The sequence below is a fragment of the Oncorhynchus tshawytscha genome, linkage group LG16 (assembly GCF_018296145.1).
Source record: "Oncorhynchus tshawytscha isolate Ot180627B linkage group LG16, Otsh_v2.0, whole genome shotgun sequence".
Lineage (NCBI taxonomy): Eukaryota > Metazoa > Chordata > Actinopteri > Salmoniformes > Salmonidae > Oncorhynchus > Oncorhynchus tshawytscha.
Genome location: NC_056444.1, coordinates 20,593,433 through 20,620,027, shown reverse-complemented (window position 1 = coordinate 20,620,027; position 26,595 = coordinate 20,593,433). Strand labels below are relative to the sequence as shown.

Sequence of the window (26,595 nt, the reverse complement as noted above, 5' to 3'; positions counted from 1 at the left end):
GGGAGGCGAGGGCAATCGGAGTGTGGTGTCAGGAAAATAACCTCACACTCAACATCAACAAAACAAAGGAGATGAACGTGGACTTCAGGAAAAAGCATTGAGAGCATCCCCCTATACACATCGACGGGACAGTAGTGGAGAAGGTGGAACGTTTTAAGTTCCTCGGCATAAACATCACGGACAAACTGGAATGGTCCACCAACACTGACAGCATGGTGAAGGCACAACAGCGCCTCTTCAACCTCAGGAGGCTGAAGAAATTTGTCTTGTCACCAAAAACACTCAAACTTTTACAGATGCACAATTGAGAGCATCCTGTCGGACTGCATCACCGCCTGGTACGGCAACTGCTCCACCCACAAGCGTAAGGCTCTCCAGAGGGTAGTGTGGTCTGCACAACGCATCACCGGAGGCAAACTACCTGCCCTCCAGGACACCAACACCACCCGATGTCACAGGAAGGCCATAAAGATCATCAAGGACAACAACCACCCGAGCCACTGCCTGTTCACCCCGCTATCATCCAGAAGGCGAGGTCAGTACAGGTGCATCAAAGCTGGGACCGAGAGAATGAAAAACAGCTTCTATCTCAAGGCCATCAGACTGTTAAACAGCCATCACTAACATTGAGTGGCTGCTACCAACATACTGACTCAAATATCTAGCCACTTTAATAATTAAAAATGGGATGTAATAAATGTATCACTAGTCACTTTAAACAATGCCACTTTATATAATGTTTACATACTCTACATTGCTCATCTCATATTTATGTACTGTACCATCTACTGCATCTTGCGTATGCCGTTCGGCCATCGCTCATCCATATATTTATACAGTGCCTTGCGAAAGTATTCGGCCCCCTTGAACTTTGCGACCTTTTGCCACATTTCAGGCTTCAAACATAAAGATATAAAACTGTATTTTTTTGTGAAGAATCAACAACAAGTGGGACACAATCATGAAGTGGAACGACATTTATTGGATAATTCAAACTTTTTTAACAAATCAAAAACTGAAAAATTGGCCGTGCAAAATTATTCAGCCCCCTTAAGTTAATACTTTGTAGCGCCACCTTTTGCTGCGATTACAGCTGTAAGTCGCTTGGGGTATGTCTCTATCAGTTTTGCACATCGAGAGACTGACATTTTTTCCCATTCCTCCTTGCAAAACAGCTCGAGCTCAGTGAGGTTGGATGGAGAGCATTTGTGAACAGCAGTTTTCCGTTCTTTCCACAGATTCTCGATTGGATTCAGGTCTGGACTTTGACTTGGCCATTCTAACACCTGGATATGTTTATTTTTGAACCATTCCATTGTAGATTTTGCTTTATGTTTTGGATCATTGTCTTGTTGGAAGACAAATCTCCGTCCCAGTCTTAGGTCTTTTGCAGACTCCATCAGGTTTTCTTCCAGAATGGTCCTGTATTTGGCTCCATCCATCTTCACATCAATTTTAACCATCTTCCCTGTCCCTGCTGAAGAAAAGCAGGCCCAAACCATGATGCTGCCACCACCATGTTTGACAGTGGGGATGGTGTGTTCAGGGTGATGAGCTGTGTTGCTTTTACGCCAAACATAACGTTTTGCATTGTTGCCAAAAAGTTCAATTTTGGTTTCATCTGACCAGACCACCTTCTTCCACATGTTTGGTGTGTCTCCCAGGTGGCTTGTGGCAAACTTTAAACAACACTTTTTATGGATATCTTTAAGAAATGGCTTTCTTCTTGCCACTCTTCCATAAAGGCCAGATTTGTGCAATATACGACTGATTGTTGTCCTATGGACAGAGTCTCCCACCTCAGCTGTAGATCTCTGCAGTTCATCCAGAGTGATCATGGGCCTCTTGGCTGCATCTCTGATCAGTCTTCTCCTTGTATGAGCTGAAAGTTTAGAGGGACGGCCAGGTCTTGGTAGATTTGCAGTGGTCTGATACTCCTTCCATTTCAATATTATCGCTTGCACAGTGCTCCTTGGGATGTTTAAAGCTTGGGAAATCTTTTTGTATCAAAATCCGGCTTTAAACTTCTTCACAACAGTATCTCGGACCTGCCTGGTGTGTTCCTTGTTCTTCATGATGCTCTCTGCGCTTTTAACGGACCTCTGAGACTATCACAGTGCAGGTGCATTTATACGGAGACTTGATTACACACAGGTGGATTGTATTTATCATCATTAGTCATTTAGGTCAACATTGGATCATTCATAGATCCTCACTGAACTTCTGGAGAGAGTTTGCTGCACTGAAAGTAAAGGGGCTGAATAATTTTGCACGCCCAATTTTTCAGTTTTTGATTTGTTAAAAAAAATTGAAATATCCAATAAATGTCGTTCCACTTCATGATTGTGTCCCACTTGTTGTTGATTCTTCACAAACAAATACAGTTTTATATCTTTATGTTTGAAGCCTGAAATGTGGCAAAAGGTCGCAAAGTTCAAGGGGGCCGAATACTTTCGCAAGGCACTGTATGTACATATTCTTAGTCATTCCTTTGTTGTGAAATTGTTAGATAACTTGTTAGATATTACTGCATGGTCAGAACTAGAAGCAAAAGCATTTCGCTACACTCGCATTAACATCTGCTAACCATGCGTATGTGACCAATAAAATTTGATCTCACATACTTTTCCCACCCTGCACTGTGAATGTTTACACGGTGTTCAATAAAAAAACATATAATTGTGTGTTATTAGTTTAAGCAGTGTGTGTTATTTAGTTTAAACAAATAAATACATTTTAAAATAAGGCTGTAATGTAACATTTTGAAAAAGTCAAGGGATATGAATACTTTCCAAATGCAATGTATGAAAATGACATAACAAAGTAGCTCCTATGCAGCGCATATTCTCAATTAGCTTATTACGTCACTCATAAGTATCTCACATGAAGCTGGTCTGTATCTTTATGGTTCTGCTATGTAGCTCATAAGTAGATGGTATGTAGTTTCCCGTCTTACTCACCACCACGATGTCAGGGTCAAGTTTGTGCATCTTGGCCAGGAAGAATCCCAGGAGAGTTCTCTCAGTGGCTGCTATCTCCACCTTACCATTCTGACAGAGGGCGAGAGAGAAATGAGAGGGTTGGGGGGGGACGTCAGTGATCAAGTCAAAGGAGGAGAGGGACGCATTTCTATGTATTTGAACAGGGCTCTGACTCTTCACCTGCTAAAGGACAGGATTTCAGATAAACCAGTGTGGTGTTGTTCTGTCATCACTCACCTTCTTCTTTACGGCATCCATGAAGTCATAGGGGAAGATACAGTCGTTGGGTTTACTGACCACTAAAACACACAAAGGACAGAACACTGAGTAAGCAAACATTTGAGACAGTGAAAAAAGCCAGAACATCCTTCCCCCTCCCCTCCCTCACAGGTTGTGACACCAACTCACCACAGAAGTGTGTCTGGTAGGGGGGTTGAGGGGGGGCCTTGTCCAGGTGGAAACTGTGGTGGACCAAGGCAGCCAGGGACACAATCTAGGGATGGACAGGAAGCAGGAAATAATAGGTAAGGTTCAGGCCAGTTGCATCACTAATTATTTAGCCAAGTCTAATTAGTCAGAGTCACTATCACACACAATCACACCACACAGAGAGAGTCAGCGAGAGAGAGCGAGAAACGGGGTTCGTACAGACAGTGGCATGTTAAATTTAAGGATTTAAACACAAATATTCTAATAATCCCAACATTTTCCATACGCACAAAAGGCAGGGTTGAATCTACATTTGTCGGGCATTTTAGCTCTCAATGTGACGTTAGGTGGCACCTAATCATTCAGTTCTGTACCTGCCTGGCTGAGTGCCAGTGTGGGTGAAATGAGCGAGCTCACCTGGCAACCACAGTGTGAAATTCGCAAGACCAATATATTTTTTAAATATTTTTGATAAACATATTTGTTCATAATCTGTGCTCCTCTCAATTTAATTCAAGTACATTTCAAGCACCAACTTGAGAAAATGTCTGATTTTCAAGGTATTCCAGTACTTCAATTTCAGAGTGCCATATTGAAGTACTTTAAGCACTTTGAGCAAACCCTGGATAGAGAAAGAAGGTGGATGGTTTCAGAAAACTCCAGACATGTAGGGTTAATGTGTAACCATGGCTTTTCAGCCCCTTTGCTGCTCAGTGGCTGGAAAATTTGAAGAATAACATGCAAACACAGAGGTAACGGCTGTGGTGCCACGGAGAGGGTGTAACCAAAGCTAATCTAACAGGCCATCAGATCACAGAAAACATATAAAAGATAACAGAAACATACGGTTTCTACCATAACAAACCATCCCCAACTTCCGGCGCCGACAGAGATGGCCGCCTCGCTTCGCATTCCTAGGAAACTATGCAGTTTTTTGTTTTTTTACGTGTTATTTCTTACATTGGTACCCCAGGTCATCTTTTTTTTTTTTTTTTTTTTTTATTTCACCTTTATTTAACCAGGTAGGCTAGTTGAGAACAAGTTCTCATTTACAACTGCGACCTGGCCAAGATAAAGCATAGCAGTGTGAGCAGACAACACAGAGTTACACATGGAATAAACAAATTAACAAGTCAATAACACAGTAGAAAACAAAGGGGGAGTCTATATACAATGTACAATGTGTGCAAAAGGCATGAGGAGGTAGACGAATAGTTACAATTTTGCAGATTAACACTGGAGTGATAAATGATCAGATGGTCATGTACAGGTAGAGATATTGGTGTGCAAAAGAGCAGAAAAGTAAATAAATAATAATAACAGTATGGGGATGAGGTAGGTGAAAATGGGTGGGCTATTTACCAATAGACTATGTACAGCTGCAGCGATCGGTTAGCTGCTCAGATAGCTGATGTTTGAAGTTGGTGAGGGAGATAAAAGTCTCCAACTTCAGCGATTTTTGCAATTCGTTCCAGTCACAGGCAGCAGAGTACTGGAACGAAAGGCGGCCAAATGAGGTGTTGGCTTTAGGGATGATCAGTGAGATACACCTGCTGGAGCGCGTGCTACGGATGGGTGTTGCCATCGTGACCAGTGAACTGAGATAAGGCGGAGCTTTACCTAGCATGGACTTGTAGATGACCTGGAGCCAGTGGGTCTGGCGACGAATATGTAGCGAGGGCCAGCCGACTAGAGCATACAAGTCGCAGTGGTGGGTGGTATAAGGTGCTTTAGTGACAAAACGGATGGCACTGTGATATACTGCATCCAGTTTGCTGAGTAGAGTGTTGGAAGCCATTTTGTAGATGACATCGCCGAAGTCGAGGATTGGTAGGATAGTCAGTTTTACTAGGGTAAGCTTGGCGGCGTGAGTGAAGGAGGCTTTGTTGCGGAATAGAAAGCCGACTCTTGATTTGATTTTTGATTGGAGGTGTTTGATATGAGTCTGGAAGGAGAGTTTGCAGTCTAGCCAGACACCTAGGTACTTATAGATGTCCACATATTCAAGGTCGGAACCATCCAGGGTGGTGATGCTAGTCGGGCATGCGGGTGCAGGCAGCGATCGGTTGAAAAGCATGCATTTGGTTTTACTAGCGTTTAAGAGGAGTTGGAGGCCACGGAAGGAGTGTTGTATGGCATTGAAGCTTGTTTGGAGGTTAGATAGCACAGTGTCCAATGACGGGCCGAAAGTATATAGAATGGTGTCGTCTGCGTAGAGGTGGATCAGGGAATCTTAGGTTTCATTACATACAGTCGAGAAGAACTACTGAACATAAGAGCAGCGTCAACTCACCATCAGTACGACCAAGAATATGACTTTCGCGAAGCGGATCCTGTGTTCTGCCTTTCACCCAGGACAACAAAATGGATCCCAGCCGGCGACCCAAAAAAAACTACTTCGTAAAAGGGGGAAACGGAGCGGTCTTCTGGTCAGACTCCGGAGACGGGCACATCGTGCACCACTCCCTAGCATTCTTCTCACCAATGTCCAGTCTCTTGACAACAAGGTTGATGAAATCCGAGCAAGGGTAACATTCCAGAGGGACATCAGAGACTGTAACGTTCTTTGCTTCACGGAAACATGGCTCACTGGAGAGACGCTATCGGAGTCGGTGCAGCCAACTGGTTTCTCCACGCATCGCGCAGACAGAAATAAACATCTTTCTGGTAAGAAGAGGGGCGGGGGCGTATGCTTCATGGTTAACGTGACGTGGTGTGATCATAACATCATACAGGTACTCAAGTCCTTCTGTTCACCTGATTTAGAATTCCTCACAATCAAATGTCGACCGCATTATCTACCAAGGGAATTCTCTTCGATTATAATCACAGCCGTATATATTCCCCCAAGCAGACACATCGATGGCTCTGAACAAACTTTATTTGACTCTTTGCAAACTGGAATCCATTTATCCGGAGGCTGCATTCATTGTAGCTGGGGATTTTAACAAGGCTAATCTGAAAACAAGACTCCCTAAATTTTATCAGCATATCGATTGCGCAACCAGGGCTGGAAAAACCTTGGATCACTGCTATTCTAACTTCCGCGACGCATATAAGGCCCTGCCCCGCCCTCCTTTCGGTGATTGTGGACTTCAGGAAACAGCAGAGGGAACACCCCCTATCCACATCGATTGGACAGTAGTGGAGAGGGTAGTAAGTTTTAAGTTCCTCGGCGTACACATCACAGACAAACTGAATTGGTCCACCCACATAGACAGCATCGTGAAGAAGGCGCAGCAGCGCCTCTTCAACCTCAGGAGGCTGAAGAAATTCGGCTTGTCACCAAAAGCACTCACAAACTTCTACAGATGCACAATCGAGAGCATCCTGTCCGGCTGTATAACTGCCTGGTACAGCAACTGCTCCGCCCACAACCGTAAGGCTCTCCAGAGGGTAGTGAGGTCTGCACAACGCATCACCGGGGGCAAACTACCTGCCCTCCAGGACACCTACACCACCCGATGTCACAGGAAGGCCATAAAGATCATCAAGGACAACAACCACCGAGCCACTGCTTGTTCACCCCGCTATCATCCAGAAGGCGAGGTCAGTACAGGTGCATCAAAGCTGGGACCGAGAGACTGAAAAACAGCTTCTATCTCAAGGCCATCAGACTGTTAAACAGCCACCACTAACATTGAGTGGCTGCTGCCAACACACTGACTCAACCCCAGCCACTTTAATAATGGGATTTGATGGGAAATGATGTAAAATATATCACTAGCCACTTTAAACAATGCTACCTAATATAATGTTTACATACCCTACATTATTCATCTCATATGTATACGTATATACTGTACTCTATATCATCTACTGCATCTTTATGTAATACATGTATCACTAGCCACTTTAACTATGCCACTTTGTTTACATACTCATCTCATATGTATATACTGTACTCAATACCATCTACTGTATCTTGCCTATGCCGCTCTGTACCATCACTCATTCATATATCTTTATGTACATATTCTTTATCCCCTTACACTTGTGTCTATAAGGTAGTAGTTTTGAAATTGTTAGCTAGATTACTTGTTGGTTATTACTGCATTGTCGGAACTAGAAGCACAAGCATTTCGCTACACTCGCATTAACATCTGCTAACCATGTGTATGTGACAAATAAAATTTGATTTGATTTACACTAGCCGTAACAGGATTCCAATGGAGACCATCAGGGTTGTCGCATCCTAATAAAGGGATTATTTGCTATCTGAAAAAGAAAAATGTATCTTATTGTATTTGAAGCCATATCCTTTCATATTTACCTACCTACAATAAAAAGGAAAGTAAAAAGGAGACCTTGTTAAGACAAGTGTTACACTACATGCAATAACATCCACTATCCATTTTGATTGGAATGTGCATTATCTATCTATGGGCTGATTGATTTGATAAGAGATGGGCCCATTGTTCAAGTGAATGACAGAATTAGTCATTTACTAGATTACTCACAGTGAGAGTGTAGCAATATAACTCATAGAATGGGAACATTGTCTCCTCAGACCGTGTCAATGCCATAGAATGGGAATATCTGTTCTAGTGTCTGAATGGGAATGTGTTCTATTAATTCTAATTCTATGGGTTAGTTAAAGGGTACTTGTTCCACATGTTAGTTCCACCTAGACTAAAAACTGCAACAAGAAAGTAATAAATACATTTTTAATGACATACCTACAGTAGGAGAATAGGCTACCAGTGCAGCAAGTAAGCTTTCTTGACTTGGACTGTCGGAAATACATTTCTTTCAACACGTCTGACCTTTGTTTACCAGCTAAACAGCTGCTCTTTGTGAAAATGTGTTTGGAGTTACCTTTCTAGCTAATAGACTATGTTAGAATTTACACTTCCTCTTCCAATTATAATTTATCTACCAAATCTATTACATTTGAAAATGTTGATTACTTCTCCTTGCCATTATCATTCACCTGATAAGATGTTACATTTCCCCCCCGTTTAGGTATAATGGTTTGCCTGGGAGGGGGTCCCTGGGCAAGAGAAGGTTGAAAACCCCTGATCTTAACATATGACAGAGAGACAGACCTCGTTGTGGTGTGTCTTGGGGTTCTGTACAGTCTTCAGGCTGATGGACATGACAGTGAGAGGTGGAGGAGGCAGGTCTTTGACCACAGTGACCAGGTCACTACGCATCGCCACTGCTTCCACCTTACACCAGCTCACAGGCACGCTGCTCAACTCTACAGGGAGACAGGAGAGAGGGTTAGAGGTGTGTGTTGCTTGTTTGTGTGAGTGCGTGACTATGAGAGAGTGCGTGTGAACATCTGTGTGTCTCAGAACGTGTGTGTAGTCTTACGTGGGGTCTTGATGTCCAGCCAGCAGGGTCCTTTGATCTTCCTGCTGAGGAGGAAGTGCTCCAGGCTGGAGGTGTTGGTTCCAAACACCTTGGAGAAAGTCGCACCCTTGAGGTCCGAGGGCAGAGACAGATACTCAGCCTGCACAAAAAATACAATAACAATGGATAAGACATATATATATAAATATATGAGAGAGAGAGAGAGAATACTCACAGAGTATCTGACTTCCAGGTACTCGGATTCTGTAGGGACGTCAGCAATCTCAAAGGCGTAGCTCTTCTCCACTTTCTACAGAGGGAAACAGAGAGCACAGTCAGCCTATCAACTAATCATTCAACCGAATCAGTCAACGTGTCTATAATAAACATACTAAGGAAGTCATGAAATGAACATTGGTTCCCATGTTAAGGCTACTTCCTGGTCTCTGCTAAGAAAGGGAAAGGAGTATACCTAGTCAGTTGTACAACTGAATGCATTCAACTGAAATGTGCCTTCCGCATTTAACCCAACCCCTCTGACATCATTCTGTAAGTCTAATCCTTCTCTATCTGGTCCTAGGGTAGACGGGCACAGACCTTGGACTTGAACTTCATGATCTTAAACTTCTCAGAGAGGTCATTGACCTCCTGGTAGACGTCCATCATCCCCACCGGAGTGTCTGTCTCCTCGCCTGACTTTGGGTTCACCATCTGTCAATAACAACACACAACCAATAAGGAGACCCATTATAAAACACACAACCTACCAGAAGAGCAAACACACAACACAGTATTAAGTGGAAACGTCAACCTTCCGTAATAAAGCTCATCAGACAGTTTGGGTCACAGTTGATTCCAATAGTAGTCTAACATGGTGTGAAAACGTGGATATTCTGGAGTAGATGATCATGTGACAGGAAACAGGACTCACGCGTTCGCGGGGCAGGAAGTGCATGGTCCTCTCGATGTTCTTCACTGACACACAGCAGCTGACGTGGGCCTTGGCTGACTCGATCCACACCTTACCAAATAGGTACACCACACCTGGAAAACACATTACATAACCATAAAATGACCACATCTTAACATGCCACATTTTGTTTGGGAAGGGCTCACTTTCTTGGTTGTTTTAGTGAGGATTCCTGGACATCTGATTGGTAATATGAACTCGGTTGGCTGTAATAGTCTATGGGTTAAGTAAGAACACACCTGTTTGGCTGTACTAGTCCATGGGTTTGGTAAGAACTCACCTGGTTGGCTGTATTGGTCCTCGAAGGCATCCAGCCAATAGAAGCGGAACATGAGCTCCCCCTCTGGCCCCTCGGCCAATGGGAGACGGCTGGGGTCGACTTGCACCTCCACGGGGGCCTCACTGTCCCCCTCCTCCTGACCCCAAGTCCCCCCCAGCTTGCCCCTCCTGGAGGAACAGGATAGATGGGCTAAAAAGGTTCTCCAATGGTTGCTACTGTAAACCAGTGGAACTAAAAATACATAAAAGTTCTACTTAGGTAGCTTTTTGGGGTATCTGTACTTTACTATTTATATAGTAAATATATAAAGAAAATAATGTACTGTTTACTCCATACATTTTCCCTGATACCCAGAAGTACTCATTACATTTTGAATGCTTAACAGGACAGGAAAATGGTCTAATTCACACACTTATCAAGAGAACATCCCTGGTCATCCCTACTGCCTCTGATCTGGCGGACTCACTAAACACAAATGCTTCATTGGTCAATTACGTCTTGAGTGTTGGAGTGTTCCCCTGACTATCCATAATATAAAAGAAAGTCATGCCGTCTGGTTTGCCTCATATAAGGATTTCGAAATGATTTATACTTTTACATATTTTAGACATTTAATTTACTTTTGATACTTAAGTATATTTAAAACCAAATACTTTAACTCAAGTAGTATTTTACTGGTTGATTCACTTTTACTTGAGTAAAAGTAAAGATACCTTAATAGAAAATGACTAAAGTATGACAATTGAGTACTTTTTCCACCACTGATGTAAACACACACACACAAAGGTATTTGGCCTTGACTCATAGTATAACCCATAGAGATAGAAGACTAGTGCCCAAAAGCCTATTTCAGCATTGGCAGCGCCACTGTGGACTTTCACCATTTTTGAAGTAGTCAACTTGGTGGGACTTCATATGGGTTAAGGAAGGACCACATAATTCCTACTCAAGTCACCATGAGGGATCAGCCAATTAATTATACGTGAGCAAACATTCCATAAATGCAGGTGCCAGTAAATCACCAACAATGACTTTATACCTGTTCAAACAGTATGCAGCCTTTCAGTTTGTTTGCCAACTCATAAAATAGAAGAAAATTGACTACTTCAAAATAGATGGTCTCAATGGCACTGCCTGTGCTCTCACAGACACCATAATGGGACAGATACAATGATGCCATGTCTAGCAAAGTCTATGGTAGAACCACTAACAGGAGACAAGCAAGCAGACACACACTCACAGTAGGACCAGGTCTTGTGGTTCTGCTTTGGGTTCCACTTTAACAGCTGGTTTGGTCTCTGGCTCCTCCTCTTCATTTGCAGGCCCCTCCTTTTCCTGTTCAAGCCCCACCTCCATGGGTTCATCAAAGTCCACCCCATCAAACTGCAGAGAGTTGTCCTCTGGGAGAGAGGGGAAGGGACAGAGAGATTGATTGTGAGATGGACAGACTGACAGCTATTGGGGAAAAGGCAGCGTTTCCCCTTGGATCGTTGGTGTGGCCAATGGTGCACTCTCCGACTGAACATTTTAGATGCCCTCTTAGCTGTGGAAACAATTTTGCTGTTTTAAAGCTAATTTCCCACAATTCTCCCATTTGGCCATGGGGCTTAGAGAAAATGTGCAGTTTTAAAGTAACTGTCCAGTGAAATTCTCCCTTTTAAAAGTTAACATTCTGTTAAAAATAATGTTTTTGTTCTGTACGCGTATGTGGCCAATGCATAAATTGGGAGAAAAAATAAAAAGCACTTAAAAACCCCACCTCAAACTTCTTAGAGCATTTCAATACTTGCTATTTCCTTATAGAATGTCATATTCCTGAGGAAGATGAGCTGGCAAATCAGAGGTCTAGAAGAGGATGAGCTGGCCAATAAGCGGCCACACCATTCAAACAGAAAAAGCTGCTTTTTAATATAATTATACTGAACAAAAATAAACACAACATGCAACAATTTTAAAGATTTTATAAGGAAATCACTCAATTTAAATAAATGAATCAGGCCCTAATCTATAGATTTCACACAACTGGGAATACAGACACGCATTGGTTGGTCACATATCTTTAAAAAAATAAAGGTTTTTAAAGTACGGGCGTGGATCAGAAAACAAGTCAGTATCTCGTGTGATCACTCTCTACTGCACAAGCTCTCTCTAACTCTGAATGCTCGACTATGAAAAGCCAACTGACAATTACTACTGAGGTGCTGACCTGTTGCACCCTCTACAACCATTGTGATTATTATTATTTGACCCTGCTGGTCAACTATGAATGTTTGAACATCTTGGCCATGTGTTATAATCTGTTATAATCTCAACCCGGCACAGCCAGAATAGGACTGGCCACCCCTCAAAGCCTGGTTCCTCTAAGTTTCTTCCTAGGTTCCTGCCTTTCTACTGAGTTTCTCCTAGCCACCATACTTTGCTTGCAGTTTGGGGTTTTAGGCTGGGTTTCTGTACAGCACTTTGGTGACATCGGCTGATGTAAAAAGGGGCTTTATAAATAAATTTGATTGATTACCATTTGCCTCATGCAGCGCAACACATCTCCTTCGTATAGAGTTGATCAGGCAGTTGATTGTGGCCCATGGACTGTTGTCCCACTCCCCTTCAATGGCTGTGCGAAGTTGCTGAATATTGGCGGGAACTGGAACACGCTGTATTACATGTCAATCCAAAACATGCTCAATGGGTGATCCCAAACATGCTCAATGGGTGATCCCAAAACATGCTCAATGGGTGATCCCAAAACATGCTCAATGGGTGATCCCAAAACATGCTCAATGGGTGATCCCAAAACATGCTCAATGGGTGATCCCAAACATGCTCAATGGGTGATCCCAAAACATGCTCAATGGGTGATCCCAAACATGCTCAATGGGTGATCCCAAACATGCTCAATGGGTGACATGTCTGGTGAGTATGCGGACCATGGATGTACTGGGACAGTTTCTGCATCCAATAATTGTGTATAGATTCTTGCGACATGGGGCCGTGCATTATCATGCTGAAACATGAGTGGAGGCGACAGATGAATGGCGCGACAATGGGCCTCAGGATCTCATCACGTTATCTCTGTGCCTTCAAAATTGACAGATTTGAATGCAATTGTGTTTGTTGTCTGTAGCTTTTGCCTGCCCACACCATAACCCCACCGCCACCATGAGGCACTCTGTTCACAACGTTGACATCAGCAAACCGCTCACCAACAATACTTTACAGGTTGTCTGCCATCTGCCCGGTACAGTTAAAAACCGGCTTCATCCGTGAACAGCACACTTCTCCAACGTGCCAGTGGCCATCGAAGGTGAGCATTTGCCCACTGAAGCCGATTACGACACAGAACTGCAGTCAGGTCAAGACCCTGGTGAGGACAACGAACACGCAGATGAGCTTCCCTGACAGGGTTTCTGACAGTTTGTGCAGAAATTCTTCTGTTGTGCAAACCCAGTTTCATCAGCTGTCAGGGTGGCTGGTCTCAGACAACCCCGCAGGTAAAGAAGCCGGATGTGGAGAGAAATAATCTTTGCGTGTATGGAACATTTCTGGGATCTTTTATTTGAGCTCATGAAACATGGGACCAACAATTTACATCTTGTGTTTATATTTTAGTTCAGTGTACAATTTTTTGGAAGGAAAACTATTTCACTCATATTGTAAGTAATTATAGGTCATATATTATAGGAACCTGGAAACACTGGAAAGTTCCTATGCTATCCAAGTGATTCAAACATAAAATCAATGGCGGCCCCATGCCATTTTTTTTATTTGAGATTTTCTAGTTTTTATTCTGATGGTTGTTAGTTCTCAAACGTGATATTATTTAAAAATATATAGCTCCATTATCTTTTCTACATACTTTATATCTGGTTTTAGTCGTTTAAGTTTACACTGAAAATGTTTTTACATCAGATCTTTTGGAGTAGCATCCACAATTTAGCAGAATATAGGGGAAACACTGAAAGGGTTAGCCGAGAGCTGGTTTACCAAAGAGATTGAAGGAAGAATCCAAACTATATATTTTAGTAGTTACTTGCTTAGAAAACTGTTAATACCGTCCCAAATGTTTTGCATGTCAGCAGTGAAGTTTTCAAGATATTGGACTTTCAAGAAGCAAAAATGTGTCACATGCCACATCAAAAATGCATCATGATGTGGCAAGCGACACCCTGCTTCTTGAAAGTTTCACTGACATGCAAAAATGCAATTTCAGCCTGGGGTGCTTGGTCTTAATACAGTCCCCAAATGTTTTGCATTTACCTATCAATTTTGGTACATTAACATTAGTATTTCATTTTAAACATTAGTTACCATTGTCATGACGTTGGCCTCTTTGGGTATAGCAAGCCCCATCCCCCTCTCCCCCTTGCCTCCTTCAACTAGGTTGCTGTGGTCAGAGAGACGTCGTAAATTCCTGAGAAGACCCTGCCACAGGGTCATAGAGGACAAAGGAATTCCTTCCACCTCACAGAACTTGAGGTACGAACAAATTTCATGTTCCAGAGAAAGTATAAAAGATCGGTGAAGAATCCAGCTACGAACTGGTCCATTTGTCACAACTTGGGGAAGCTCATGGGAGACGGTGTGGCCACATTACCATAACGCTGTTTATATAATAGCCTCAGATATGAGGTTTACATCTAATTGTTGTATAAGATGAATGAGTGAGTATGATACTGTTTGTATTGAACTAAATCAGAGGACCGCCGCTGAGCCCAGTTAGGGTCAGAAATCCTGGGACAGCCCTTCCAAATAAAAAGCCCCACTCGGGTTTTCGATCAGCAGACCGAGCTTACCTCAATTACGAGATGGCTAAAGTTTGCAGACCATGTTTTTATCCTTTAGGAAGAAGACAAAGGATGTAAACCATTGCTGAATCTTTTAACCATACCACGTGGTTAAACTCTTAGACTATCAATATACAGAATACGAACAAGTCTTTGATTTTAATTACTAGTCTGCAGCTAGGAATTCAGTTCACTGAACGTGAAGAACGACAACCGCCGAAACATCTATTCTATAACAAAACGAATGAATGTCACTCTGAACTATCCACTATAACCACGATAGAGAGAGACGGACAATTCTACAAAATAAATGAACTTTTCACCAGCGATCAAGACGACACACTGAGCGTAAATATATATATTGATTGCAATTGTTCCCGAATGAGTGAGCGTTCATGTGCAAAGGATTAGCATTTCAATTGTTACAATTATCACTTTGTAGTGACTTCTTAGTTGACCCCCACTTCCCCTTTTGTCTAACAAACCGCCATGCAGGTTTAGCCCACTAGGGCACATTCTCATTTCATGTAACCACATTTACCTTGTTTGTTTGTTTGTTTATGCATTTCTGTGAATTACTTAGTAATAAATAAATCATTTAAGACAATTGATGTATGGATGACTCATAGTGAAGACTGGGTTCGTGCAGATAACCAACAATTTACGACTTTGGAATGAGACTAAAGTGAGGTAAAGTAAATAATTAATTAATTCGAAGACTAATTGATCAGATAAAATATCTGAAAAGTTCTTTTAGGAAATTATAACTTTGTAATCTGAATATTTTTCCTTGGTGCCCCAACTTCCTAGTTAATTACATGTACAGGATTAATCAGTTGATCGCATAATTCTAATTACAGAGAATCTTTGATAAAAACTACGTCTTCAATTTAATGATAGGAAAGACACGACACCATACTACTGTCAACATTATGAATTTTTACCACTTTAAAATGGACATACATCAAACATTTCAAAGCTAACTACATTGAATTACATCATTTCAAAGGCCATTTCAAAGAGAATGTTACAAACTGGACTACATTTAGTGACTTACTTTGAAGGGACAGTGATTGGGTCTAAATAGGCGGTTGGTAGTCTTAATTCAGTGTACTTATCTTTAACTGACATTTCCTGAAAGTCAGACTCATCCCACACAACACACAACTAATTTCTCTAAGCTTCAGAAGCATCTGCATCCACCAAATGTTGTGTGGACAAAATTCCTGTCATTCCCGTGAAGAAAAGACAAATACAGGGGGCAGAGATTGGGGTGCCTTGTGAGAATTTGTTGGCGAGTGGTCAATCCACCTCTACCATCCGTTCTATTGGCCAACATGCAATCACTGGAGAATAAACTGGATGATCTCCGTTCGAGAGTATCTTACCAACAAGACATGTAATATCTTATGTTTCACAGAGTCGTGGCTGAACGACGACACGGATAATAAACAGTTAGCTGGGTTTTCCGTGCATCGGCAGGACAGATCAACTACGTCTGGTAAGACGAGGGGTGGGGGTGTGTGTCTATTTGTCAAGAACAGCTGGTGTGCGATGCCTAATATAAAGGAAGTCTCTAGGTATTGCTCGCCTGAGGGAGAGTACCTCATGATAAGCTGTAGACCACACTATCTACCAAGAGAGTTCTCATCTACATTATTCGTAGCCGTCTATTTACCACCACAGACCGATGCTGGCACTGAGACCGCACTCAACCTACTCTATAAGGCCATAAGCAAACAAGAAAATGCTCCCTTGCCCTCCATTTGGAACATCTGACCATAATTCTATCCCCCTGACTCCTGCTTACAAACTAAAACTAAAGCAGGAAGTACCCGTGACTTGCTCAATACGGAAGTGGTCAGATGACACGGATGCTACACTACAGGACTGTTTCGCTAACACAGACTGGAATATGTTCGGGGATTCATCCAATGGCATTGAGAAGTACACCACCTCAGTCACAGGCTTCATCAATAAGTGCATCAACCACGTCGTCCCCACAGTGACCGTACGTACATGTCCCAACCAGAAGCCATGGATTACAGGCAACATACGCATCGAGCTAAAGCTGCCGCTTTCAAGGAGTGGGACACTAATCAGGACATTTTTTTATTTTTTATTAAACACGCTATGTCCTCAGACGAATCATCAAACAGGCAAAGCATCAATGCAGGAGTAAAATTGAATCCTACTACACCGGCTCAGACACTAGTCAGATGTGGCAGGGCTTAAAAACTATTATGGACTACAAAAGGGAAACCCAGCCGCGAGCTGCCCAGTGACGTGAGCGAAATGCCCTTTATGCTCGATCCTCAAAAGCTCTACAACTGCACCATCGAGAGCATACTGACCGGTTGCATCACCGCCTGGTATGGCAACTGCTCGGCATACGACCGACCGTAAGGCGCTACAGCGGGTACTGCGTACAGCCTAGTACATCACTGGGGCCAAGCTTCAGCAATAGAAGGATCTGTATACGAGGCGGTGTCAGAGGAAGGCCCAAAAAATTGTCAGACTCCAATCACCCAAGTCATAGACTGTTCTCTCGGTTATCGCACGGAAAGCGGTACCGGAGCACCAAGTCTAGGTCCAAAAGGCTCCTTAACAGCTACTACACCCAAGTCATAAGACTGCTGAACAATTAATCAAATGGCCACCCGGACTATTTACGTTGACAACCACCACCTATTCTATTTAGTAAATATTTTCTCAACTTTATTTCTTGAACTGCATTGTTGGTTAAGGGCTTGTAAGTAAGCCTTTTACAGAAAGGTCTACACCTGTTGTATTCGGCACGTGACAAATAAAATATAATATGATTGCCGATTTAAACCAAATGCTAGATTAAAAAGCACTTTCGATTTATATTTTTAGTCTAGAACTAGGCTTAATCTGGGTCCAGGAAACCAGCCCAGCGAGTGCTAGATTAACTCCTAGTCTGATTTCTCACCCTCCTCAATTTCTTCCACCTTCACTCTCTTCTTCTCCACGGGGACGGAGGGCCTGGAGGTGGGGAGGCGGGAGGGCACCCGGGGAGTCAGCTCACCAGGAGGAGGGTGTTTCACCTTTGACCCCTGGGCAGATGGAGACTCCTGCGATGGAGGGAAGTGACACATTACAACAGGAAGAAGACCAGGGGTGTACTCAGTAACGTTTGGCCTTAATGGAATATAATAGGGGGCAGGGATCAATGGAGAGAGAGAGACGTGTACCTTAGGGGATTGAGTTTTGATGGAGAAGGGGTTCATGGTAGTTCCGAGGGCCTTCTTCTTCTTCAGAGTGACGACCGGAGGAGTCAGGGGTGACGGCCTCTGAAAGAGGGGGCAGATGGAGACACTCAGACACACTGATAGCGTATTCACCCCAGTAAGTCCATGTCTTTGTGAAAAAGAATCAAACAACAAGCTGAAATCTAAGCATCTACCAAATGATCTAGCTGAACTTGGTTTAAGAGAGGGGAATTACAGGAGCTGGACTAAACCATACACAGCAACCTGACAAAAAACATTAAGGCTGAAGCGTTGTTGAACCACTTGCGGAGTAAACTTCATGTGTGAGTGAGCTGACATGCACTATTTTTTCCCCGCTATGAGAATGTGTGGAGGTTGACAGGACAGGAGAGACTTACAACAGAGTGCAGGTCCTGTAGAATGTCCCCTAGTAGGTCATCTTTGGACAGGTCCACATCTTTCTGTAAGAGACACAAAACACACAATCCTGGTTCAATTACAAAATAGAAACAAATGGACTAGAACACTAACTATTGAGTGTTTTGGATTGCATGTATAGGGTCACAGAGGGTGAGAAACATACACCCATGATTAGCGAAGCGACTTTTGATGAACAGGTGCACAAATACAAACACTCACCTCAGCAGGTTTCTTGACGTTGCTGTTCATGAAGAGGTTTTTGATGCTGTTGGGTTTGGCCACCGCTGCCTTCTTAATGTTATTCTTAGAGTCTGCTCCCTTAGCGCCTGCTTTACCTACACACAAACAAACAATAATTAGGCTGGAGACACACACAGGCTTGTTTTCACACACACACACAAACGCACACATGGTTCCTACCTTTGGCGCCTTTCTCTAACACATCATCCGCCAAATCCTCGTCAAAGATTTCTCTCCCATCCTCCACATACCCTGTGCCATCTGAGAGAGAGAGAGAACTTGCTATAACTTGGGACTGAGAAGACAGAAAAGTTCTGAAGGTATTTCAGACCAACTCACCATCATCAATGATCCAGTCATCATCCTGCCTTTCTCTCACCATCCGAGAGTACTGTTCCTCATCCACCTCCTCATACACACTGGTCAAATCCTCCACCTACACACAGCACACACAGATTCCACACACATGTTAAAACAAGGCTTGGCTATAACACCCACACGATAACCTACACTCTACAACTTGTTCACTTAACACACAGATTAAAAGGGGCGGACACAAACACACCTCTGTCAGATCAGGACTTGGACAACACACACACACAACCCTCACCTCATATTTGACTTTCTCTCCCTTCTTGGCTCTCTTGAGCTGCTCCAGAGCTGACTTCCTCCCTGTCTTCTCCTTCTTCTCCCTCCTGGAGCGACCCACTGCCAGGCCGCAGTCATTCTCTGGAGAGAGAAAACAGGAAGAGTGAGGGGTGAGAGAGAGATGGAGAGGGGGGAGAGATTGAGATGGAGGGAGCATAAAAGATGGGGGAAGAAAGGGGCAGAGAGAAAGCAGAAAGAGTTAAAGACGAGAGTTCAAAACCCAGTTGTTCTCCTACAGGCATTTCAGGCAAGCGACTGCCAGATTTTAAAGAGATTCTCCGGGTACTGTTGTATATATTTTTTGCCAGTAGAAAGTAGCACTCAGGAGTGGTCGCTGAAAATGGTGTATTACTTCACATATTTGCAGATAAAGTAAGGACACCACATCATAGCGCTCTCTCTGCTGTTTCCACTGAGCTGTTGAGAGCCGCTCTGCAACCGCATTGGATTACGCTGGGTAGGCCTCTTGCTAGAAGACAAACGCGAGGGGCTGAAGCTCATTGGCTAGAACTCTTAATTGCTGGGGGCTGGCTGACCTGGGTGGGAAAATGGCGTCCAGCACAGCTCCAAGAAAAGTTCCTCTCAAACTAGGGATTTTGTGGCTAATTGAGGTAAAACATTAGTTCTGCGCATATATTATACATGTATGAACTACAGAGACAAGTTTAGCTCAAAGCGGGAGGTTTTAAAAATACTTTGTCGCCAAAGTACCAGCGGAGTATGTCTTAAAGTATAAAATGTCAACATCACAGTAGCTAAATGGCCAGTTAACTGTGGGTAATTATGCAATTTATGAACATTCGGTGTTAATTTAATGGCACGTAGCTAGCTAAATGTAGTCATTCTATTAACGTGAGTTGCTTGCTTTGTTGTTAGCCCGCGATAGTTAGCTGACAGCTTGTTGGCTAAATCGTGTCGGGTATTCACGCTAGCTTGTTTGCAGTAATATTCCGGTCAGACTCACCGCCGTCCGGGTTGTCCACGTCCTTCTCTGGCTTAGAAACCGGAGACATTGCTATTTATTTCAAATGTATTGATAGCCTTCAGCTCTTTTTTGGTAGCTAGCTTCACAGTTCAACACAACAGAAGATTTCGCGCCAAAGCTCCTTCCCGGTGAAAGTCATATGCAGGAAATGACGCAAAAAGAAAGCAACCAATCAGAATATCGCCGGAGTTTCGATTCTTGGCATGGAAATGTGGTTCAGTGTCCGCTTGATGGCGATGTTGTTTCATAGTCCATGTAGCCTACAGTAATGTTTGCAATGTCTTCATCACGTTATTAGTCTGGGCTGGGGTCGGGACTATAAGCAGTGGTGGGAAAAGGACTCAATTGTCATACTTAAAAGTGAAAGTGAAGATACCTTAATAGAAAATGACTCAAGTAAAAGTGAACGTCAACCAGTAAAATACTACTTGAGTAAAAGTCTAAAGTATTTGGTTTTAAATATACATAAGTGTCAAAAGTAAATGGAATTGCTAAAATATACTTAAGTATCAAAAGTAGAAACATTTCAAATTCCTTAGACGGCACACATTTATAAAATAGATAGCCAGGGGAACTCCAACATAATTTACAAACAAAGCATTTGTGTTTAGTGAGTCCTTTGTGTTCTCTTGATAAGTGCGTGAATTGGACCATTGTTCTGTCAAAATGTAATGAGTACTTTTGGGTGTCGTGAAAAATGTATGGAGTATAAAGTACATAATTTCCTTTAGAATGTAGTGAAGTAAAAGTTGGCAAAAATATAAATAGCAATGTAAGGTACAGATACCCCCAAAAATGACTTAAGTAAACATACTTTAAGGTACTACTTAAGTACTTTACACCAATGAATGTTGTTCATGGGGAGTTTGTTTATTGCTTGCTTCATCAAGAACACTCGTGCTCTTGGTCTCTCTCTCAATTCAGTTCAAACGGCTTTATTGGCATGGAAACATGTTTACATTGGCAAAGCAAGTAAAATAGATAAACAAAAGGGAATTAAACAATAAATGAACAGTAAACATTACAATCACAAAAGTTCCAAAGGAATAGAGACATTACAGATGTCATATTTTGGCTATATACTGTGATGTAACAATGTGCAAATAGTTAAAGTACAAAAGAGAAAATAAATAAACATAAATATGTGTTGTATTTACAATGGTGTTTGTTCTTCACTGCTTGCCCTTTTCTTGTGGCAACAGGTCACAAATATTGCTGCTGTGATTGGACACTGGTATTTCACCCAATAGATATGGGAGTAAAGGTTGACCGATTAATCGGAATGGCTGATTAATTAGGGCCAATTTCAAGTTTTCATAATAATCGGTAATCTGCATTTTTGGACACCGATCATGGCCGATTACATTGCACTCCACGAGGAGACTGTGTGGCAGGCTGACTACCTGTTAAGCGAGTGCAGCAAGGAGCCACGGTAAGGTGCTAGCTAGCATTAAACACATCTTGTAAAAAACAATCAATCTTAACATAATCACTAGTTAACTACACATGGTTGATGATATTACTAGGTTAACTAGCATGTCCTGCGTTGCATATAATCGATGCAGTAACTGTTAATTTATCATTGAATCACAGCCTACTTCGCCAAACGGGCGATTTAACAAGCACATTTGCAAAAAAAAGCACTGTCGTTGCACCAATGTGTACCTACCCATAAACAACGGCTTTTTTAAAATAAATACACAAGTATAGATTTTTAAACCTGCACATTTAGTTAATATTGCCTGCTAACATGCATTTCTTTTAACTAGGGAAATTGTGTCACTTCTCTTGCGTTCTGTGCAAGCGGAGTCAGGGTATATGCAGCAGTTTGGGTCGCCTGGCTCGTTGCGAACTGTGTGAAGAATATTTAAAATCAAATGTATTTATTTATAGTCCTTTGTACATCTGCTGATATCTGGGGCGGCAGTGTAGCCTAGTGGTTAGAGCATTGGACTAGTAACCGAAAGGTTGCAAGTTCAAATCCCTGAGCTGACAAGGTACAAAATCTGTCGTTCTGCCCTTGAACAGGCAGTTAACCCACTGTTCCTAGGCCGTCATTGAAAATAAGAATTTGTTCTTAACTGACTTGCCTAGTAAAATAAAGGTTTAAAAAAATAAATAAATAAATATCTCAAAGTACTGTACAGAAACCCAGCCTAAAACCCCAAACAGCAAGCAATGCAGATGTAGAAGCACGGTGGCTAGGAAAAACTCCCTAGGAAGAAACCTAGAGAGGAACCAGGCTATGAGGGGTGGCCAGTCCTCTTGTGGCTGTGCCCGGGTGAAGATTATAACAGAACATGGCCAAGATGTTCAAATGTTCATAAATGACCAGCATGGTCAAATAATAATAATCACAGGCAGAACAGTTGAAACTGGAGCAGTGGAATGGGCACAGCAAGGAGTCATCATGCCAGGTAGTCCTGAGGCATGGTCCTTGGGCTCAGGTCCTCAGAGAGAGAGGAAGAAAGAGAGAATTAGAGCGAGCATACTTAAATTCACACAGGACACCGGATAAGACAGGAGAAGTACTCCAGATATAACAAACTGACCCTAGCCCCCTGACACAAACTACTGCAGCATAAATACTGGAGGCTGAGACAGGAGGGGTCAGGAGACACTGTGGCCCCATCCGATGATACCCCCGGACAGGGCCAAACAGGAAGGATATAACCCCGCCCACTTTGCCAAGCACAGCCCCCACACCACTAGAGGGATATCTTCAACCACCAACTTACCATCCTGAGACAAGGCCGAGTATAGCCCACAAAGATCTCCGCCACGGCACAACCAAAGGGGGGGCGCCAACCCAGACAGGAAGATCACATCAGTGACTCAACCCACTCAAGTGAAGCACCCCTCCTAGGGACGACATGAAAGAGCACCAGTAAGCCAGTGACTCAGCCCCTGTAATAGGGTTAGAGGCAGAGAATCCCAGTGGAAAGAGGGTAACTGGCCAGGCAGAGACAGCAAGGGCGGTTCGTTGCTCCAGAGCCTTTCCGTTCACCTTCACACTCCTGGGCCAGACTACACTCAATCATATGACCCACTGAAGAGATGAGTCTTCAGTAAAGACTTAAAGGTTGAGACCGAGTTTGCGTCTCTGACATGGGTAGGCAGACCATTCCATAAAAATGGAGCTCTATAGGAGAAAGCCCTGCCTCCAGCTGTTTGCGTAGAAATTCTAGGGACAATTAGGAGGCCTGTGTCTTGTGACCGTAGCGTACGTGTAGGTATGTACGGCAGGACCAAATCAGAGAGATAGGTAGTAGCAAGCCCATGTAATGCTTTGTAGGTTAGCAGTAAAACCTTGAAATCAGCCCTTGCCTTGACAGGAAGCCAGTGTAGGGAGGCTAGCACTGGAGTAATATGATCAAATATTTTGGTTCTAGTCAGGATTCTAGCAGCCATATTTAGCACTAACTGAAGTTTATTTAGTGCTTTATCCGGGTAGCCGGAAAGTAGAGCATTGCAGTAGTCTAACCTAGAAGTAACAAAAGTATGAATACATTTTTCTTCCTAACAAAGACAGCCAACTTCTCCAAACGGGGGATGATTTAACAAAAGCGCATTTGCGAAAAAAGCACAAACGTTGCACGAATGTACCTAACCATAAACATCAATGCCTTTCTTAAAATCAATACACAGATTCCAAGAACACAGGATGAGATGTTACTATCCTTTGTGCAAGCACTTCCAAGAGTTAATGAACAGTGAGCGTAGTGAAATTTGGGGAGCGCATCGTCAGTAGTGTACCTTTGGTTCCTAGGGTGTTTCGGCCTTTCACACTATACACCCTCCCCAAAGGCGGCCAGCGACAGGGTGATCAATCCTACACTTGCGTCCCATTCCCAATTAGTCATAGGAGTTGCCTTGTTGTTGATAGCCAACATCCCATGGGACTATGCATGGCAGGGGCGTCCTCCTCCCCGAGTCAAGCATTGTTGACCGCATACCTCCTGGCCCTCTCACTTCGGGGCCCAGCTGGGGTCTTTCCTCTTCATCCAGAGCCACTGACTGCTGCCTTCTGCCGCCTCCGATACAGCTTTGATTGCCGAACGCTGGCTCTGGCCCTTAATTCCCAGGTCTCTAAGCAGTCTGGTTGTAGATGTTGCCACAAAACCTCTGCAGCCCACCTCCACTGGTCGGACTTCTGTGTTCCAGCCATGATGCCGTGCTTCGGCAGCTAGATCAGCATAGCGCAGATGTTTTCGCTCATAAGCCTTATCTACCGAGTCCTCCCAGGGTACTGTGAGCTCAATGATGAAGACCTTATTGAGCGAACGGGACCAGAGCACCATGTCAGGTCTTAGGGTGGTGGTTGCGATCTCCGGAGGAAACACAAGTTGCCGGCCAATGTCAGCTAGCATTTTCCAGTCGCGGGCCAAGCGCAGCTGGTCTCGCTCTAATGGTGTAGAGCCGCTCTTCGGTGGTTTAGCCCCTTCGCGGACAAAGTTTGTCTGTAAGGAGTGTGATGCTGCTGTGGGTGGTAGGGAGTTGGTGGCAGCTCGCTTGTCCTCCAGGGCGGACGCAAGGTTTTTAAGGACTTGGTTGTGACGCCAAGTGTAGCGTCCTTGGGTGAGGCTTGTTTTACACCCTGTGAGAATGTGCCGGAGGTTGGCTGGCATGGAACAGAGGGCACAGTCCGGATATTCACCATACCATTGGTATGGGTGTTGCCTCCTCTCCCTTGCTGAACATGACCCACAATGTCAGCATGTCTGAGGGCTGCTGTTGCCTCCTGGACTGCTTTTCCTGGCCTCCATTTGCGCCCAGTTGCCAAGGTCGGCGCGTTGTTGCTCACCACTGGGTCTCGAGATTCATTCAGTGTCATCTGGAGCCTGGTTTTTGCACACTTGAATTCCTCTGTTAGACTGGTGAGGGGCAGCTTGAGGACACCATCTCCATAGAGGCCTATGGTGGTAAGGCATCGTGGAACTCCGGCCACTTCTTTAAGTAGCCTGTGACTCCTCTTTCCATCTTCTCCACTGTTGAGATTGGAACCTCATACAGTGCTAAGGGCCACAACACCCGGGGTAGGAGACCAAACTGCAGACACCAGGCCTTTAACTTTCCAGGTAGCTGGGTGTTGTCGATGGACTGTAGGCTACTACTGATGTCTTTGCGCAGCTGTTGCACCTGGTCTTTGTCCTTCAGGCTTGCATCATACCACCTTCCAAGGCTTTTTACCGGCTGCTCAGACACTGCTGGGATTTGGTCATCTCCGATGAAGAATTTCAGGTCAGAGAGTACTCCCTTCACAATCGAGATGCTGCGTGACTTGGATGGTTTAATCTTCATACGGGCCCAGCTGATGTTCTCCTCGAGTTTTCTGAGCAGTCTCCTGGTGCATGGGACAGTGGTGGTCAATGTTGTAATGTCGTCCATGTAGGCTCTGAGTGGAGGGAGGTGGAAACCAGAGTCGACTCGCTGTCCACCAGCAACCCATTTTGAGGATCTGATGATAACCTCCATTGCCATTGTGAATGCCAACGGAGAAATGGTACATCCCGCCATTATACCTACATTCAGACACTGCCATGAGGTGGTGAATTCTGAGGTGGTGAAGCAGAACTGCAGATCCTGGAAGTACGACTTCACCAGGTTTGTGATGGTGTCCGGTATGTTGAAAAATCTGAAGGCAGACCACAGGAGTTCATGGGGCACAGAGCCAAATGCGAGGTCGAGAAAGACTACATGGAGGTCCCTTTTCTCCACCTTGGCCATTTGGATCTGGTGCCAGATCATGCTGGAATGTTCCAAGCAGCCAGAGAACCCTGATATTCCTGCCTTCTGTACAGATGTATCGACGTACGCATTCCTTTGCAGGTACTCGGCCATCCTCTGGGCAATGACCCTAAAGAAGATTTTACCCTCGACATTCAGTAAGGAGATTGGGCGGAATTGGCTGATGTTCACTGCATCCTTCTCCTTAGGGATCAGGACCCCGCCTGCCCTACGCCACACTTTGGGTATTATCTTCTTCTGCCAAGCTGTTCTCATAAGCCTCCAGAGGAACCTCAGGACGTCTGGTGCGTTCTTATACACTTTGTACGGGACTCCATTTGGCCCCGGGGCTGATGCTGTTCTTGCCCGTCAAACTGTGTTTTCCACCTCTTTCCATGTCGGAGGGCTGGTCTCAATATGATGTTCCGGGGGTTCAATGGGTGGGATATCTGATGGGATGGCCAGATGTTCATGTCGCTTTGAGTCAAAGTTTGTTGTTCTCAGGTGCTCCTCTAGGTCTTTCTTTGTTGTTTTTAGAGCTCCACTTTTTTCCTTTGTGAAGAGACTTTTAAGGAACTTGAAGGGATCTTTATAGAATCAAGT

At 43.8% G+C, this 26,595-nt stretch overlaps 1 protein-coding gene across 1 annotated transcript in view; it reads right to left on the bottom strand.

The window, feature by feature from the left end:
* pola1 (polymerase (DNA directed), alpha 1) overlaps window positions 1-20,420 on the bottom strand; it is a 93,124-nt gene extending 72,704 nt beyond the window's left edge. The window contains exons 1-18 of the mRNA XM_024403227.2: window positions 20,245-20,420; window positions 19,243-19,361; window positions 18,972-19,068; window positions 18,813-18,893; window positions 18,612-18,727; window positions 18,371-18,433; window positions 17,955-18,053; window positions 17,693-17,834; window positions 11,199-11,358; window positions 9,959-10,125; window positions 9,640-9,752; window positions 9,306-9,419; window positions 8,944-9,018; window positions 8,730-8,868; window positions 8,459-8,613; window positions 3,390-3,474; window positions 3,219-3,280; window positions 2,961-3,050 (exon numbers count right to left, since the gene is read on the bottom strand). Coding sequence (XP_024258995.1) covers window positions 2,961-3,050; window positions 3,219-3,280; window positions 3,390-3,474; window positions 8,459-8,613; window positions 8,730-8,868; window positions 8,944-9,018; window positions 9,306-9,419; window positions 9,640-9,752; window positions 9,959-10,125; window positions 11,199-11,358; window positions 17,693-17,834; window positions 17,955-18,053; window positions 18,371-18,433; window positions 18,612-18,727; window positions 18,813-18,893; window positions 18,972-19,068; window positions 19,243-19,361; window positions 20,245-20,293 — 1,926 coding nt within the window. The 5' untranslated portion in view covers window positions 20,294-20,420. The remainder of the gene's footprint in view (window positions 1-2,960; window positions 3,051-3,218; window positions 3,281-3,389; window positions 3,475-8,458; window positions 8,614-8,729; window positions 8,869-8,943; window positions 9,019-9,305; window positions 9,420-9,639; window positions 9,753-9,958; window positions 10,126-11,198; window positions 11,359-17,692; window positions 17,835-17,954; window positions 18,054-18,370; window positions 18,434-18,611; window positions 18,728-18,812; window positions 18,894-18,971; window positions 19,069-19,242; window positions 19,362-20,244) is intronic.
* Window positions 20,421-26,595: the final 6,175 nt, after the last annotated feature.